This window comes from Lepus europaeus, chromosome 16 (assembly GCF_033115175.1).
Source record: "Lepus europaeus isolate LE1 chromosome 16, mLepTim1.pri, whole genome shotgun sequence".
NCBI classification, from domain to species: Eukaryota; Metazoa; Chordata; class Mammalia; order Lagomorpha; family Leporidae; genus Lepus; species Lepus europaeus.
The window spans coordinates 4,375,893-4,388,630 of record NC_084842.1 but is presented as its reverse complement, the minus strand read 5'-3'; the positions used below and the strand labels follow the sequence as shown (position 1 = coordinate 4,388,630).

At 40.0% G+C, this 12,738-nt stretch overlaps 1 protein-coding gene across 1 annotated transcript; it reads right to left on the bottom strand.

Moving 5' to 3' along the window:
* Positions 1-11,418: 11,418 nt before the first annotated feature.
* On the bottom strand, positions 11,419-11,949 carry LOC133775474 (RRP15-like protein). Its single transcript, XM_062213815.1, has one exon. It carries the CDS (start codon positions 11,947-11,949, stop codon positions 11,419-11,421), a length of 531 nt encoding a protein of 176 aa, XP_062069799.1.
* Between the last annotated feature and the right edge of the window lie 789 nt (positions 11,950-12,738).

Here is a 12,738-nt window from a genome sequence, read left to right as displayed (position 1 = left end):
CATTCACAAGTGCAGACAAGTAACATACAAACCACATATCTTCGATATTATAATTTCCCTCATTTTTCCTCTTTTTTGTAATATCAGTTATCCTGAAACCTTTTTAACATAACTAAACACTTCTAGAATTCTTATTCAGTTATATCAAATGAGGGATGATAACATCCACCATAGGAGAATGCTGACCCACTGGCTAGTCTTCTTGGTTAGCATGCTGAAGAAAACATTTTTAGGATAATTATCTATTTAATTTTTATAATATCACTTCAAACTGATGCTGTGGTTTATTGACATAATATCATCCATAGTTTTCAGATCATATGTTTAGAATACTCGCGAAAGGCAGAGTTACAGAGAGGTAGAGGTATACATATATATATATATATATATATATATATATAGAGAGAGAGAGAGAGAGAGAGAGAGAGAGAGAGAGAGCACGCACCACAGGATTTATATGCATAATATTTCCCCCCTGTATGTGTTCTCTGATGTATTATAAGATCTGATTTGTAAGTGAGAAGTTCTTCATACTCAATAGATTCAAGTAGTAGATTCAATAGTTTCTCTCTGGTGTCATTTTATTAATGCTTAAGAGTTTTTTGGAAAGTTTGTACTTATTAGGTTTACTAAGGGGATGCACACTGTAAAATACATTTCATGCCTCTGATTTCACTCCTGAACAATGTCCTTTTTTTAAAAAAAAAGATTTTATTTATTTATTTGAGAGGTGGAGTTACAGACAGTGAGAGAGAGAGACAGAGAGAACGATCTTCTGTCCACTGGTTCACTCCCCAAACGGCCACAACGGCTGGAGATGTGCCGATCTGAAGCCAGGAACCAGGAGCGTCTTCCAGGTCTCCCACACCAACGCAGGGGCCCAAGCTCTTGGGCCATCTTCTACTGCTTTGCCTGGCCATAGCAGAGAGCTGGATACGAAGAGGAGCAGCCAAGACTAGAACCAGCACCCATATAGGATGCCTGTTCCTCAGGCAGAGGATTAACCTTCTGTGACACAGCGCTGGCCCCACAATGTCCTTTTTTGATAATCAGCTTTAGAATATACTTGAGCTTAAATCATATGTTTCCCTTAATTCAACTCCCTTGTGAGTTGATGTGTTGTTGTTTGTGATTATATCTGGCCTCCAATTTATTTCCTTACTTTCTGGGCCCCAGTTGGATCATTCCTTTTATGGGAAACTGGGATCCTCTGGTTTAGGCATTCTTCCATCATCCATGGCTCTGCCACTTGCTCCAACTTGAAGATCAAATTAGACTTGGTAGGTAAGTGCTCTAAGTACAGCAGGCTGCTGGGTCTCCAGCATCACCTCCCTGTACAGGATTCTCTGAGAATTGTCTGGGCCCTGCCACTAATCTCAGGTGATGTCCACAGCTAGGTCTTTAAATTACACACACCCTGGAGATGTATTCATTTTTGGCCCTTGGAAACACGTATAGGTCTCTAGAATTATACCATTATTTTCCAGCTTCTGAGGAGCCTGGGGAACCTGAGGGTTCTTGGGACAAGGGAACTTCTCTTTTTACTTTGGGGCAATCCTTTTTCAGTGTTCTTAGTCCCCTGTAGTAAGCACACTGAATTATTTTTAAGAAAAGCTTACTTTTCTGTCCTTTATCATTCTCTTTTGAGTCCATTGCTACAACCAAAATGAAAGTAGTTTGCTGGGGGGGGGGGCAGAGCCAAGATGGCGGAATAGTGAGGATGTGCACTGATAGTCCAGGAAAAGATAGGTTGATAAAAGAGGAATACAGTAAATACAGGGAAAGGCCCAGGGGAAAAAATGCAGAGGAAACTCTTCTGGATCTAGTGGAGGTACACAGATGACCTGCGGGGAGAGCAAGGATGATCATGGCTCCGAATCTACACATCCGAGCTGGAAGGGGAGGTGAGCTCAGTAACCCAAGAGGTTGGCTGGGGAAATGGCAGAAAAAGGGAACTAGGCTGGAAGCCACGTGGGAAGAGTTCACCAGACTAACTTCAGGAGAGAAGAAAAAGAAAAAGGGGTGGGGGGACCAGTACAGATGAGTTTCTCTCTCCTCCCACCTTGCAAAGGCGAGCAAGAGACAAAGAGCAGGCGCCATTCTGGATATACGTAAAAGGTGCATGTCCTCAGGGCTGTGCGTGATGTCAGAGCTGTGTGCGACAACAGGGCTATGCATGAACTCAGAGCTGAGCACGAACTAAGTCAAACAGAAAATCCTGACTCTAGGGTGGGGGTGGGGTGAAATACCAGGAAGTTAGGATTTAATGAAAGGTTAGAGCTAATGAACTGAGGCAGGGGGAAAAAAAAAGAGAAGAGATGGTGGGTGAGAGAACTCACAGAGGTCATGTGAGTACTCTCCAGAGACGCTGAAATTCGGTAAACTTGGCAAGCCAGTGAGAGACTGCAGGAGAAATTGAACCCACACTGAGAGCAGCACAGATTCTTTAGGGGTTCTGTGGGAAAAAAAAGGAGATGAATGCTATACACACAGAAGCCAGACATTGGAAGCTAACTACCATCAATTCTGCTCAGCTGTGCAGTATTACTTCCATCCTAAAAATAATAATAAATTAAAAAAGAGAGAGAGAGAGAGAGATCTACCATGCCTAACCCTGAAGAACTAAGCAGAGCTCTCTGCCCAAACTCATCTCAAGCCACCAAGGCTCCTCCAATAGCAGACAGTCCACTTAACACAGTCATAGAATAACAAGAAAAAAAAACACTGTAAGGAAATAATACAAAGAATTCCTCCAAAATGCCAAGCAATAAACACAGAAACTGAGGGAACAAGATCAACGAACACATTATGATGCCCTCAAATGAACAAAACACCCCAGGCCAAGATTATGAAGATGATGAGATAGAAGAAATGCAAGAAGCTGATCTCAAAAAATTTATGATAGAAACATTTAGAAGTTTTCAAAAGCAAATTCTTGAACTACAGAAATCCTTACTGGACAGGATAGAAAATCTCTCTCATGAAAATGAAATCTTAAGGAGGAACCAAAATGAAATGCAGAAACTAGTAGAACAGGAAAGTGTTATAGTGAAGAGAAATCAAAATGAAATGAAGAACTCAGTAGATCAAATGACAAACACATTAGAGAGTCTTAAAAACAGAGTAAGTGAAACAGAAGAGAGAATATTGGACTTAGAAGACAGAGCACAGGAAAGCATACAGTCAAACCAAAGAAAAGAAGAGGAAATTAGAAATCTAAAAATATTGTTGGGAATCTACAGGATACTATTAAAAAACCCAACATTTGAGTTCTAGGAATTCCTCAAGGCATGGAGAGAGAGAAAGGATTAGAAGGCCTTTTTAGTGAGATACTAGCAGAGAACTTCCCGGGTTTGGAGAAGGACAGAGACATCCTAGTACAGGAAGCTCATAGAACCCCTCGTAAACATGACCAAAAGAGATCCTCACCATGACACGTTGTAATTAAACTCACCACAGTGAAACAGAAAGAAAAGATTCTAAAATGTGCAAGAGAGAAACGCCAGATTACTCTCAGAGGATTCCCAATTAGACTCACAGCAGACTTCTCATCAGAAACCCTACAGGCTAGAAGGGAATGGTGAGACATAGCCCAGGTGCTAAGAGAGAAAAACTGCCAGGCCAGAATATTATATCCTGCAAAGCTCTCATTTTTGAATGAAGGTGAAATAAAGACCTTTCATAGCAAACAGAAATTGGAAGTATTTATCACCACTCGTCCAGCCATGCAAAAGATGCTTAAAGATGTGTTACACTGAGAAACACAAAAACACAGCCATCAATATGAAAGAAGGTAAAGGAAGAAAACCTACGAGTAAAAGATCATAGGAAACTCAAAGCATATACTAGAGAATATCTTTGGGGAAATGGCAGGGCAAAGTCACTACCTATCAATAGTCACATTGAACGTTAATGGACTGAACTCTAAAGTTAAAAGTTACAGACTGGCTGAATGGATTAAGGAACAAAACCCATCTATTTGCTGCCTACAAGAAACACATCTTTCCAACATAGAAGCATACAGACTGAAAGTGAAAGGCTGGAAAAAGATATTCCATGCCAACAGAAACCAAAAAAAAAGCAGGTGTAGCCATATTAATATCAGACAAAATAAACTTTATCACAAAAACTGTTAAGAGAGACAAAGAGGGGCACTATATAATGATTAAGGGTTCAATTCAACCGGAAGAGTTAGCTATTATAAATGTATATGCGCCTAATTACAGGGCACCAGTTTATTTAAAAGATATGCTAAGGGACTTAAAGGGAGACTTAGACTCCAATACAATAGTTCTGGGGGACTTCAATACTCCACTCTCAGGAATAGATCATCCAGACAGAAGATCAACAAAGAAACAGCAGATTTAATCGACACTATTGCCCAAATGGATCTAACAGATATCTACAGAACATTTCACCCTACATCTAAAGACTTTACATTCTTCTCGGCAGTACATGGAACCTTCTCTAGGATTGACCACATACTAGGCCATAAAGCAAGTCTCAGCAAATTCAAAAGCATTAGAATCATACCATGCAGCTTCTCAGACCACAGTGGAATGAAGGTGGAAATTAGCAACTCAGGAATCCCTAGAGAGTGTGCCAACACATGGAGATTGAACAACATGCTCCTGAATGAACACTGGGTCATAGAAGAAATTAAAAGAGAAATAAAAAATTTTCTGGAAGTAAATGAGGATAACAATAAAACATATCAAAACTTATGGGATACGGCAAAAGCTGTGTTGAGAGGAAAGTTTAGCAATAGGAGCCTACATCAAGAAATTGGAAAGGCACCAAATAAATGAGCTTTCAGCGCATCTCAAGGATCTAGAAAAACTGCAGCAAACCAGACCCAAATCTAGCAGGAGAAGAGAAATAATTAAAATCAGAGAAGAAATCAACAGGATTGAATCCAAAAAAAATTGCAAAAAATCAGCCAAGCGAGAGCTGGCTTTTTGAAAAAATGAATAAAATTCATACCCCATTGGCCTAACTAAAAAAAGAAAAGACCCAAATCAATAAAATCAGAGATGAAAAAGGAAATGTAACAACAGACACCACAGAAATAAAAAGAATCATCAGAAATTACTACAAATTGTTGTATGCCAGCAAACAGGGAAATCTATCAGAAATGGACAGATTCCTGGACACATGCAATTTACCTAAATTGAACAAGGAAGACATAGAATACTTAAATAGAACCATAACTGTGACAGAAATTGAAACAGTAATAAAGGCCCTCCCAACAAAGAAAAGAACAGGCCATATGGATTCGCTGCTGAATTCTATCAGACATTTAAAGAAAAATTAACTCCATTTCTTCTCAAACTATTCAGAACAATTGAAAAAGATGGAATCCTCTCAAATTATGTCTATGAAACCAGCATCACCTTAATCCCTAAGCCAGAGAAAGATGCAGCATTGAAAGAGAATTACAGACCAATATCCCTGATGAACATAGATGCAAAAATCCTCAACAAAATTCTTGCCAATAGAATACAACAACACATCAGAAAGATCATCCACCCAGACCAGGAAGGATTCATCCCTGGTATGCAGGGATGGTTCAATGTTCGCAAATCAATCAATGTGATACACCACATTAACAGACTGCAGAAGAAAAACCATATGATTATCTCAAGAGATGCAGAGAAAGCATTTGATAAAATTCAACACCCTTTCATGATGAAAACTCTAAGCAAATTGGGTATAGAAGGAACATTCCTAAATATAATCAAAGCAGTTTATGAAAAACCCACGGCCAGCATCCTATTGAATGCGGAAAAGTTGGAAGCATTTCCACTGAGATCTGGTACCAGACAGGGATGCCCACTCTCACCACTGCTATTCAATATAGTTCTGGAAGTTTTAGCCAGAGCCATTAGGCAAGAAAAAGAAATTAAGGGATACAAATTGGGAAGGAAGAACTCAAACTATCCCTCTTTGCCGATGATATGATTTTTTATTTAGGGGCTTCAAAGAACTCTACTAAGAAACTATTGGAACTCATAGCAGAGTTTGGCAAAGTAGCAGGATATAAAATCAATGCACAAAAATCAACAGCCTTTTTATACACAGGCAATGCCACGGCTGAGAAAGAACTGCTAAGATCAATTCCATTCACAATAGCTACAAAAATAATCAAATACCTTGGAATAAACTTAACCAAGGATGTTAAAGATCTCTACGATGAAAACTACAAAACCTTAAGGAAATAAATAGAAGAGGATACCAAAAATGGAAAGATCTTCCATGCTCATGGATTGGAAGAATCAATATCATCAGAATGTCCATTCTCCCAAAAGCAATTTATAGATTCAATGCTATACCAATCAAAATATCAAAGACATTCTTCTCAGATCTGGAAAAAATGATGCTGAAATTCATATGGAGGCACAGGAGACCTCGAAGAGCTAAAGCAATCTTGTACAACAAAAACAAAGCCAGAGGCATCACAATTCCAGATTTCAGGACATACTATAGGGCAGTGGTAATCAAAACAGCATGGTACTGGTACAGAAACAGATGGATAGACCAACGGAACAAAATAGAAACACCAGAAATCAACCCAAACATCTACAGCCAACTTACATTTAATCAAGGATCTAAAATAATTTCCTGGATCAGGGACAGTCTATTCAATAAATGGTGCTGGGAAAACTGGATTTCTATGTGCAGAAGCATGAAGAAAGACCTCTACCTTACACCTTACACAAAAATACACTCAACATGATTAAAAACCTCAATCTACAACCCAACACCATCAGATTATTAGAGAACATTGGAGAAACCCTGCAAGATATTGGGACTGGCAAAGACTTCTTGGAAAATACCCTGGAGGCACAGGCAGTCAAAGCCAAATTTAACTATTGGGATCACATCAAATTGAGAAGTTTCTGTACTGAAAATGAAACAGACGAGTGAAGAGGCAACCGACAGAATGGGAAAAAAATATTTGCAAACTATGCAGCTGATAAAGGGTTAATAACCAGAATCTACAAAGAGATCAAGAAACTCCACAACATCTAAACAAACCACCCACTTAAGAGATGGGCCAAGGACCTCAATAGACATTTTTCAAAAAAGGAAATCCAAATGGCCAACAGACACATGAAAAAATGTTTAGGATCACTAGTTATCAGGGAAATGCAAATCAAAACCACAATGAGGTTTCACCTCACCCTGGTCAGAATGGCTCACATTCAGAAATCTACCAACAATAAATGCTGGAGAGGATGTAGGGAGAAAGGGACACTAACCCACTGTTGGTGGGAATGCAAACTGGTAAAGCCACTATGGAAGACAGTCTGGAGATTCCTCAGAAACCTGAATATAACCCTACCATACAACCCAGCCATCCCACTCCTTGGAATTTACCCAAAGGAAATTAATTTGGTAAACAAAAAATCTATCTGCACCTTAATGTATCTTTCAGCTCAATTCACAATAGCTAAGACCTGGAACCAACCCAAATGCCCATCAACAGTAGACTGGATAAAGAAATTATGGGATATGTACTCTATAGAATACTATACAGCAGTAAGAAACAACGAAACCCAGTCATTTGCAACAAGATGGAGGAATCTGGAAAACATTATGCTGAGTGAAATAAGCCAGTCCCAAAGGGACAAATGAGCACCAAAAAGGAAACCTGTTAAAGTAAAGTGGACACTATGAGAAACAGTGACTTGATCAGCCCTTGCCCTGACTGTTGATGAACAACTGAATATGTTATCCTGGTTAGTATTTTTTTTTGTCTGTCCTACTTATTACTATTGGTTGAATTCTGTAATTAATACACAGTTATTCTTAAGTGTTGAAACTTAACTGAAAAGTGATCCCTGTTAAATATAAGAGTGGGAATAAGAGAGGGAAGGGATGTACAATTTGGGACATGCGCAAGCTGACTTGCCCCAAACGGCAGAGTTAGAAACATACCAGGGGATTCCAATTCAATCCCATCAAGGAGGCATTTACCAATGCCATCTCACTAATGCAATTGATCAATTTGAGTTCATAATCGACCATAATGATAGGACTAAGAATCACAGGGATCACATAAACAAGAGTAGTGTCTGAAAATACTAGCCGATAGAACAAAAAAGGGAGAGAACGATCCAACATGGGAAGCAGGATGCACAGCAGACTCATAGAATGGCAGATGCCCTAAACAGCACTCTGGCCTTAAAATCAGCCCTTAGGGCATTCGATCCAGCTGAAAAGCCCATGAAAGTATTGCAGGCATGGAAAGCCAAGACGCTCTGGAAAAAAAAATGACCTAAATGAAAGATCTCTGTGAGTGAGATCCCAGTGGAAAGAACGGGGCCATCAAAGAAGGAGGTACCTTTCTCTGAAGGGAGGAGAGAACTTCCACTTTGACTATGACCTTGTCTAAATATGATAAGAGTCGGTGAACTCAAAAGGCTTCCATAGCCCTGGCAACTCATGACTGGAGCCCAGGGAGATTACTGAGGCCATAAACAAGAATGTCAAATTGTTAAGTCAACAACAGGAGTCACTGTGCACTTACTCCTCATGTAGGATCTCGGTCCTTAATGTGTTATACATTGTGATTTAATGCTATATCTAGTACCCAAACAGTATTTTTCACTTTGTGTTTCTATGTGGGTGCAAACTGTTGAAATCTTTACTTAATATATACTAAACTGATCTTCTGTATATAAGAGAAATGTAAATGAATCTTGATGTGAATGGAAGGGGAGAAGGAGCAAAAAAGGGGAGGGTTGTGGGTGGGAGGGAAGTTATGGGGGGTAGCCATTGTAATCCATAAGCTGTACTTTGGAAATTTATATTCATTAAATAAAATTTAAAAAAATATTAAAAAAGAAAGTAGTTTGCCTTGTATCTTATTTTTCCTGTTTCTCCTTCCTGTTACTATTCGTGGAGTTTCAAAAATCAATGAGACAGAACATGACATCTTCATAAGAAGAGTGACCCACTGGATAGCTCTTGGCCAGTGCTTCTTATTAGAGGGTACCAGCAAGTCTACAAGCTAGTAAGCACCTAGGCACAGCTGATGTACAACTTTAGGTGGGAAAGGATCTGGTCTGGTGATCCATGACAGAGAACAGGACGGTGGTGTATGTCATGACAAACATATCCCTTGAAATGCTATCACAAGGTCACTAGTTCCCAAAAACACCAGGTACCAATTAAAGTCCATTAGTTCCCTGCTGCCTCTGCTGCTGTATTCCACTGGGGATGGGTTTGCCCTTCCCCCATTCTGTTTTGATGGGGGACAGAAACTGCAGCTGTGCCTCTAATCCCAGGGAAGTTTGCTGCCCTGAGACACATGTAGGCAGTGTCCTCTACAATTGCTTACCTTAAAAGCAGTACCTGTAAGTTTTTGAGAACTTATTTTAAATTTTTCATATAAGCTTTATAATCTTTTCTTTTCTTTTCTTTTCCTTTCCTTTCCTTTTGTTTTCTTTTCTTTTTTTTTTTTGACAGGCAGAGTGGACAGAGAGACTCAGAGAGAAAGGTCTTCCTTTACCGTTGGTTCACCCTCCAGTGGCCACTGTGGCCGGCGCACCGCGCTAATCCGAAGCCAGGAGCCAGGTGCTTCTCCTGGTCTCCCTTGCGGGTGCAGGGCCCAAGCACTTGGGCCATCCTCCACTGCACTCCCAGGCAATAGCAGAGAGCTGGACTGGAAGAGGGGCAACCGAGACAGAATCCGGCGCCCCAACCGGAACTAGAACCCGGTGTGCCGGAGCTGCAGGTGGAGGATTAGCCTATTGAGTCGCGGCGCCGGCCATAATTTATTCTTTATTTCTCAAGCATCTTGCCCAGTGAAAGTCATATTTACCCAGATATTTTTCGGGTTCTCAGGATAGGCCTCAATATATCACTGGTAATCCTGATATAGTCTTTCTAGAAAATCTGGTAGATACTCCTGAGGCTTTTGTCAAGTTTCCTATGTCATATTTATAAGTTGTTTTGCTTCTCTATCCCTTTTCTTAACCCTAAATGCACCTCCTATGATGCTCCAAACTGGTTGTTTCTCTGTAGGAGTACTTTAGATGCAGGGATATTGGGATTTGTCTCTGGAGCATTATCCAGGTCTGCTAGTTGACGCTGATGAACTTTTTCCTTAGCTGTATCAATAACCATTACCCTTTCATCTCCAGTGAACATCATATTCATGAAAATATGTATATTGGCCAGGAGTGAATATAGGTTGAAAAAATGGAATCAAGTTCAGTCATACAAAGGGAAGTCCTCTTGATAAGGACTGTTATTTTTGTGATTTACCAAATCAGATTTAAAAATGGCATGTGCATCCAGAGAGATCCAGTTGGCTTTCTAGCTGTGGGTATCTAGGTATCTTATTGGGTACATTGGCACAGCAAATATTGCTTTGCACTGGAGAAGGCCCTTGAACTGAATTGAATGCTTTGTCAAGTCTTTGGTGGAGAGACCAGACCAAGAATCTGATTCCACGGCATCACGTTAGGTGGCAGTTCATAAGAGCAATTTTTTGGTCTCTGCTGTGAACATGGGGTGACTAGTGGGAGCCATGAATGAGGTTGTCTGCAGAGCTGTCAGTGAAGTTGCTGCAGAATGGCAACTGGGTAAATAGGCTGAGGACTGAACACGGAGCTGCCAGAGTGAGTGGTATGGGGGCAGATGGCAGATTTATTGCCTGGGGTATTGATGCCACTTGGTTGTGTTCAGTTTTTTTGCCTCTGGCACCAGAAATTATTCAAATATAAGATGCAAGTGAAAGTGAAAGAATAAGATATAATTTTAACAAAGCCCAGGTACACACTTAAGAATGCTGTACCTAATGAGATTTGGGGCTATCTTTTTTTATATCACCTTGAGGTAGTAGGAAAATGGAATATTCATTAGGTTTGGTGCCTTGGTGGAGTTTTTCAGGAAAGGGTGGAGATTTTTAGGATTATGGTGACTGCCTACTTTCTAGCTCTTTTGGGAGTCCTGAATGTGTTATGGCATCCTGGGCGTGATGGGAATGGGAGGGTTTCTCATGGCAATTTTATTATAATAATATTATAATAGGCTATAGGGTATTTTAGGGTAATGACTATCAACCTATTGCCCATTTCCATTGTGATCTGGACCTTGAGTAGTGGTTTCTTTTGCAATAGCAATTTTAGGTTCCTTCAGCCAGAACATAATGGCAATGAGGAGGGAGTTGAGTGGAGTAGGTTGGGTTTTCAGGAGGGGCTTTCTCCTTGCTGCCTACATCCTTTCCTATCTCTTCTGTTTTTATTTAACAACTTGATACTAAAAGTCACCCAATTTAATAACTTTTAAAGAAACAATATGCAATAAGGTCTCAAATCAGATGCAATATTATGATGCAAAATTACCTGGTACCTAACTCCATCATTTCATGGCTTAGGTTGTGCATAAAAAAGAATTTAAACTAACTCAAATGTTTTGGGAGATGAAAAGAGAGAGATTAGAACATATCAAATGTGCTTCTTTGTCTTTGACAACATCTGGCTTTACTCTGCACATCATTTCCCACTCCCGCCTCTTACCAAGCTGTTTTCTTCTCTCAAGTCTTTCTTGCTTTAACTTTTCTTTTTCCTTTTCCAGTTCTTTATTTTTGACTAGAATGGTGGGTTTAGTTTTAGGCATTTTCTTGTTGAGGATTTTAGCCATGGCATCTGCCCAGGCCATATTAGTTCCAGCACATGATTTTCCAGCATTTTCATTTTCTTTGTCACAGGGTTCAACATCATCCTCATTGTCAGCATCTATTGCTTCAACATCAGAAAAATGACCCTTTTCTGATCCACATCTTCCAATAGGTCCTCCACTGCCGGAAGCATCTTTTACCTCCTCTTCCAGCTCAGATGCTATGACTTTGGCAATCGTTTTCACCTTCTTCTTCTTTAGCAAAATTTTCAGCTTTTTCCCTGCACTCACACGTGAGTTTGCAACGGCCGCAGCCATTTTTCTCTCACTGGAAGTCATGGCCCATCGTTTTTAAAATGAGGTCAGTCTGTTACAATAAATTATTTTAGTTTTGGTCATGATCTTTTGGCAACACTATGACAATTTACCTGAAATATGCCTCAACAGGCTCTCCTTAGGGCTTGAAGGTGCATTTCCCACTATAATTTCTACTTCAGACAGAAAATAGAAGAGAAAGAGAGGTTCAGGTACAGAGAAGCCACAAATGAGCCAATGACAATCATACAAAGGGTTTAGTTGCAAACAATCACAAATTCGGCTTGGAAATAGAAATAACCAAAAAAGATCTGGTTCAGAATTTGGTTCAGAATTTAACTCTTTTCCTCTCTCCAACAGGGCTCCTATGTCAAATCAAATACACATTAGGCTTCCTAAAGGTGTGTCCCAAGTGGAGGGTAAAGGAGTTCTCAGTTGTATGTACCAAGTCAACTTACTCTGCTCAGAGGAGAAGCAGGGGACCCACAGAATCAGATGTTTCTTCAACAGTATAGTTCTTGGGGCAGCCAAAACCTTTGTAGAGAGTCCAAGGGAAAGCCCCAGAACAAAAAGTTCTAGCACCTACTAGACATTTCCCAGGGAGGGTCCTTTGAAACAAGAATGACATCCTTGAACAGCTTACACTGCCTGGCTCAACAACAATTGTTGCCACGTTCAAGCCCATCTGGCTACCACATGAAAAGTCTTATAATTCAAGGGTGAGGTGTTGTAGCAAAGAAAGTGAGTTTAATTGGAGTACTAGTAAGCTAAGTCATTGACAGGGATGGTATA

Bases quoted from the DNA above. Each gene is read 5' to 3' on its own strand.
- LOC133775474 (XM_062213815.1), bottom strand. From the start codon at position 11,949: ATGGCTGCGGCCGTTGCAAACTCACGTGTGAGTGCAGGGAAAAAGCTG.